The sequence below is a fragment of the Phyllobates terribilis genome, unplaced genomic scaffold (assembly GCF_046119375.1).
Source record: "Phyllobates terribilis strain yellow unplaced genomic scaffold, ASM4611937v1 Scaffold_9__5_contigs__length_417890890, whole genome shotgun sequence".
Classification (NCBI taxonomy): domain Eukaryota; kingdom Metazoa; phylum Chordata; class Amphibia; order Anura; family Dendrobatidae; genus Phyllobates; species Phyllobates terribilis.
This window is the reverse complement of record NW_027362769.1, coordinates 210,120,429-210,126,428: the sequence shown is the minus strand read 5'-3', so window position 1 is coordinate 210,126,428 and position 6,000 is coordinate 210,120,429. Positions and strand designations below refer to the sequence as shown.

Here is a 6,000-nt window from a genome sequence, read left to right as displayed (position 1 = left end):
AGATCTCAAAATGGCAGTTTGGAGAAGGCACCCTTCAAATATCAGGGACCTGGAGCAGTTTGCCAAAGAAGAATGGTCTACAATTCCAGCAGAGCATTGTAAGAAACTCATTGATGGTTACCGGAAGCGGTTGTTCGCAGTTATTTTGGCTAAAGGTTGTGCAACCAAGTATTAGGCTGAGGGTGCCAATACTTTTGTCCGGCCCTTTTTTGGAGTTTTATGTGAAATGATCAATGATTTGATTTTTGATTCATTCTCTTTTGTGTTTTTTCCTTGCAAGCAAATTAAATGAAGATAATAAGACCAAAGAATTTGTGATTGCAATCATTTTCAGGAAGAAACTGAGTATTATCTGACAGAATTGCAGGAGTGCCAATACTTTTGGCCAGCACTGTAGCAGTAATGCAGTTTATATTTCATATATTCAATGTTTGCATATATTTTGGCACTCACAGTGTGCTGCTGAACTGTTTGGCATGTGTATTCATAGGATAGGTCATTGATATCATATTAGTGAGGGTTCGAAACCTGTTATTAGCAACGGTGGTGGTCAGATGTAAACATTGTGCAGAGCGGGACAACACAGCTCTTTACACTGTTTAGTGGCTGCCACTAAGTGCTGCAGATCAGCTCCTATTCTCTTCTGATCTGCAGCACTTGGCACCAGCTAATAACAGTGTACTGTTTACATCCAACAACCGCTGGAGGTGACAACAGCCGATCAGTGGGAGCTCCAGGTGTCGGACGCCCACGGATCTGATACTGATGACCTGATGACCTATTTTAATAATATGTCATCAATATAAAAGGATTGGACAAACCTTTTAAAAGCTCAGTACCTATGATAGTCTCTGGGGCTCTTCACATGTTCATGATTTTTTGTGGACTGAGTCGTCTGTGCAAAATCACAGAGACATGTCCGATGTTCATACGAGTGTCGGATCAAACTCTGCAATGAAAGTGTGCTGGTGAAAAAATCGTACAACATTCAGATGCCATCCGAGTGCTATGAATTTTTCACATATCGATAGCAAAAGGTGGAAAAAATTTTTTTGCTTTTTTCTCAGACAGACTAAATTCTCATGACACTGATGGAAATCTTATGAAACTGATTAAAACACTGATGAAACCTAAACCGATTTACGCAAAAGAGAAAATCACTGACTTCTGAATGAGCCCTAAGATATTTAAAGTAATAATTTCAGCAAAAAAATTCAGCACTGACATGCAACATTTAACACATTGGGCTCTTAATAATAATATTAGGATGTCAACTACCATGCTAAAAAAAGTCGTGCTAGCATACATTGCATCAAATTTATTGTTTAGATGCGACATTTAATAAATAGGGATAAATAGGGAGTGGCGGCGTTGAAATGAGTACACTAAAGATGTGGCACAAATTTGGCACAATTTTTTTTAGGTGTGATGCATGAGTTGCTTCATTATCTGAATCTAATACTTTTCCCTGGACAAGTGCTATGGCTTATGCTCAAGAGTTTTAAGTAAATGAAATGTTTCTCTGCATGTCCGAACGTACTGTAAATGGAAAATCACAGGTCGCTATCTCACATACAGAAGTAACTGCGCTTCTGTCTTTTTATTAACATGACTTGCATGATCCCAAAACTTGTTTTCTTTTTCCAACAATTCTACAAATGCAAAAAAAAGGAGTAAGATGTTAGCAATAATAAGTATGTCACGTCACAAAACCTCTGGCACATCTCTTGATATAGCGATTTATCTATAAGTAGTATCCTTCTTGAATTCGCTTTGGAAGGATCTGAATTTTTATGAGCCAATATATAGATATTCTGTATGGCTTTCTTTCCTTTCAGTCAAAGAATGTTGTATCATGTACCATTTCCCAGAGTAAACATTTGTACAAATGTCTACGAGATATGATGTCACATATGGGTCAATGAAGGGATCTTGCAGACAAAAGGAAATTCACGGTTGCAGCTGTTGTCATTCCATGAACGTAAAGCTGGTGAGAAAAAGAACAAACAGATCATATGATTAAAAAATGATGTATATATTTTTTTGTGTGTTTAAGACATATTTTGCTAAACACACCAAGAAGGAAAAGTCATGGAATTATGGAAATCACAGAATTTTTAGACGTGTCACTGATATGCTAATGATCAAGGGATGGAAATGAAATGTTCATATTTCAATTTATTCAGTATCAAGTATGAGCGCCATTGTCACTGGTGTGTCAGATGTAACAGACAGTCACTCTGGATCTGGCTGCAGAAGGTCTTTGCATTTGGCATTGCAGACGCCTTCTTAATCCATCTTACTTTTGGACCCAGCAGCAACCTCCCTCCTGCTCTGATTGACACACCCTGGTCTGGGTGTTTATAAACTCTCAGTCTGCTTCAGGGAGTCGCCGGTGATATTCTCATTTTCCCTTGTGAAGGCTTGGAGCTATAGCAGTCTCTAGCTTCTTCTCTGTGCCTTGGAGGACGTTTGGTGTTATATCTCTGGTGCCTGCTCAAGCTAAGTTTTCCCCCCTTTGTTTGTCTCCCTTGTTGTCTTTAGTTTATAGTGGGGACTGACCAGTACTTACAATGACATCCCAAATATGTTCAATAGGAGACAAGTCTGGAGATGCTGAAGACCATAGTAGCACATTTAGGCCACGCAGGCTGCTCACAGCAGCACAAGCAACATTCTGCCTGGAATTGTTGTGTTGAAAAAATTGCTCCTCTGACACTTTGGACAAATGTCCGAACCATTGGTTCCATGATCAGATCAATGTATCGCTGAGCTGTTTGTGCACATGAAATGAAGACCAGATGAGTCTGGCTACCGTACATTATGCCACATCACATCATAATCTCAGGAATAGGACCGGTCTGACCTTCCTTCATGAAGAACTCTTCATGGCTTCACCCACGTGGTCTGGTCTCCAGATCAATCTGTAGCAATGCGGTGGCATGACGTCATTGGAACTCTTGTAGCTGGACGTCTGGCTCATAATCCAATGTTGTGCAAAAATTATAGCCGTTTTCAACACAACAACGCTAAGCTGCATGTTGCTGGTGCTACTGTAAGAAGCCTGTGTGGCCTAAATGTGCTACCATGGCCTGCGGTGTCTCCAGGAAGATGGACAAGTCTGGTTACATGTTCCTCCACCAGCAGCATTTTTTTGGACTGGAGAGCTGTGCAGTCTTTGAGGAAAGCCGCACTAAGAAGAACAGGAGGAGAATCTGTCATACCAATATAATAGTAAGTGCCACAAAATCACGTCCCCAATACATCTGATAAAATAAAGATAATATGGCCAATCCCAATACCTCATTCGGCAGCCACCAATAGACAGTGTAATACAGAGGAGATAGAAGGCAATCGGTGCAAAATTTATAATGAAACCCAATTGCAAAAATGATTTCTAGGTCAATTGTGTGCATTTAAGTAAGAAAAACAAATTGTCCCCAAAAGGTGAAAAAATCCCTTTAAGTAACCTTAAAATGGTCTTTACCTTATTGAAGGAATGTCAAACTCAAATACACAGAGGGCCACAATTAAAAACTTGGACAAAGTCACAGGCCAACCTTGATATTTATTAAAAAAATGACTACAATTGAGAAAGTTTTTCCTCATCATCAAATATAATGTTGAAACATTTCATGTGGAAACAAACTTAAAGGGGTTGTCCCATAAACAAAGTACATTTTATCAATGGATCTTAGAATAAAATTAGCACATAATCACAAATGGGGCAAACTGGAATAATATAATATGGTATTGAAGAGCAGTAAAAGGCATATGGCCCAATGGCCTAATTATATAAGTAATAGCAAAGGATTAAAACCATTGAATTAATAAATAATACAGATAATAAAGTATCATACCAACAAAAGTGCCCCCCAAACACAGTATGATACCCCCACAGTGAATTCCTCCACAGTACCCTGCACACACATGGTATGATGACCCTACTGTACCTCCCCAGCAAAGTATGTTGACCCATTACTGTATGACGCCCCAACTGTGATCCCCACGCAGACCTCCACACAGTATAGTGGCCTCACATAGTTCTCCATACAGAATAATGGGCCCTACATAGTCCTCCATACAGACTAATGGGCCCCACATAGTGCTCCATACAGTATAATGGGCCCCACATAGTCCTCCATACAGAATAATGGGCCCCACATAGTCCTCCATACAGAATAATGGGCCCCACATAGTCCTCCATACAGAATAATGGGTCCCACATAATCCTCCATACAGTATAATGGCCCCACATAGTCCTCCACACAGTAAAATGGGCCTCACATAGTCCTCCATACAGAATAATGGCCCCACATAGTCCTCCATACAGTATAATGGGCCCACATAGTCCTCCATACAGTCTAATGGCCCCACATAGTCTTCCATACAGTATTATGGACCTCACATAGTCCTCCATAAAGTATAATGGCCCCACATAGCCCTCATACAGTATAATGGCCCCACATAGTCCTCCACACAGTAAAATGGGCTTCACATAATCCTCCATACAGAATAATGGGCCCCACATAGTCCTCCATACAGAATAATGGGCCCCACATAGTCCTCCATACAGTATAATGGCCCCATAGTTCTCCATACAGAATAATGGGCCCACATAGTCCTCCATACAGAATAATGGGCCTCACATAGTCCTCTATACAGTATAATGGGCCCCACATAGTCCTCCATACAGTATAATGGCCCCACATAGTCCTCCCCACACAGTAAAATGGGCCTCACATAGTCCTCCATACAGAATAATGGCCCCACATAGTCCTCCATACAGTATAATGGGCCCCACATAGTCCTCCATACAGTATAATGGCCCCACATAGTCCTCCATACAGTATCATGGACCTCACATAGTCCTCCATAAAGTATAATGGCCCCACATAGCCCTCCATACAGTATAATGGCCCCACATAGTCCTCCACACAGTAAAATGGGCCTCACATAGTCCTCCATACAGAATAATGGCCCCACATAGTCCTCCATACAGTATAATGGGCCCACATAGTCCTCCATACAGTCTAATGGCCCCACATAGTCTTCCATACAGTATTATGGACCTCACATAGTCCTCCATAAAGTATAATGGCCCCACATAGCCCTCATACAGTATAATGGCCCCACATAGTCCTCCACACAGTAAAATGGGCTTCACATAATCCTCCATACAGAATAATGGGCCCCACATAGTCCTCCATACAGAATAATGGGCCCCACATAGTCCTCCATACAGTATAATGGCCCCATAGTTCTCCATACAGAATAATGGGCCCACATAGTCCTCCATACAGAATAATGGGCCTCACATAGTCCTCTATACAGTATAATGGGCCCCACATAGTCCTCCATACAGTATAATGGCCCCACATAGTCCTCCCCACACAGTAAAATGGGCCTCACATAGTCCTCCATACAGAATAATGGCCCCACATAGTCCTCCATACAGTATAATGGGCCCCACATAGTCCTCCATACAGTATAATGGCCCCACATAGTCCTCCATACAGTATCATGGACCTCACATAGTCCTCCATAAAGTATAATGGCCCCACATAGCCCTCCATACAGTATAATGGCCCCACATAGTCCTCCACACAGTAAAATGGGCCTCACATAGTCCTCCATACAGAATAATGGGCCCCATATAGTCCCAAGCGTCGAGGGCCAAATATAATCACCCTGAGGGCCAGATTTGGCCCATGGGCCAGAGTGTGTGCCTGTGTGCCTTATTGCCTGAATGGTAACAAAAACTCTAATGACACATGGGCTTGAGCATATTTGGGGCCAGTAACATTCATGGATAACTAATATGCAGACACCTATAGTTGTCATCTAAATGCCTATTAGTTGTCCATACATTAGAATGTTGTAACTTAAAGGGGTTTTCTAGTTTGGAAAAACTCTGTACCACAATTGATGTTTGTTAAAAAAGCAAACTTTGTTTTTCTCACCCATCCTGGGTCCACTTGTAATCAATAACCGAGCTCA

At 41.4% G+C, this 6,000-nt stretch overlaps 1 protein-coding gene across 1 annotated transcript in view; it reads right to left on the bottom strand.

The window, feature by feature from the left end:
- Positions 1-479: 479 nt before the first annotated feature.
- CLEC19A (C-type lectin domain containing 19A) overlaps positions 480-6,000 on the bottom strand; it is a 29,923-nt gene continuing 24,402 nt past the window's right edge. Inside the window, exon 5 of the mRNA XM_073645727.1 lies at positions 480-1,987. Coding sequence (XP_073501828.1) covers positions 1,908-1,987 — 80 coding nt within the window. The 3' untranslated portion in view covers positions 480-1,907. The remainder of the gene's footprint in view (positions 1,988-6,000) is intronic.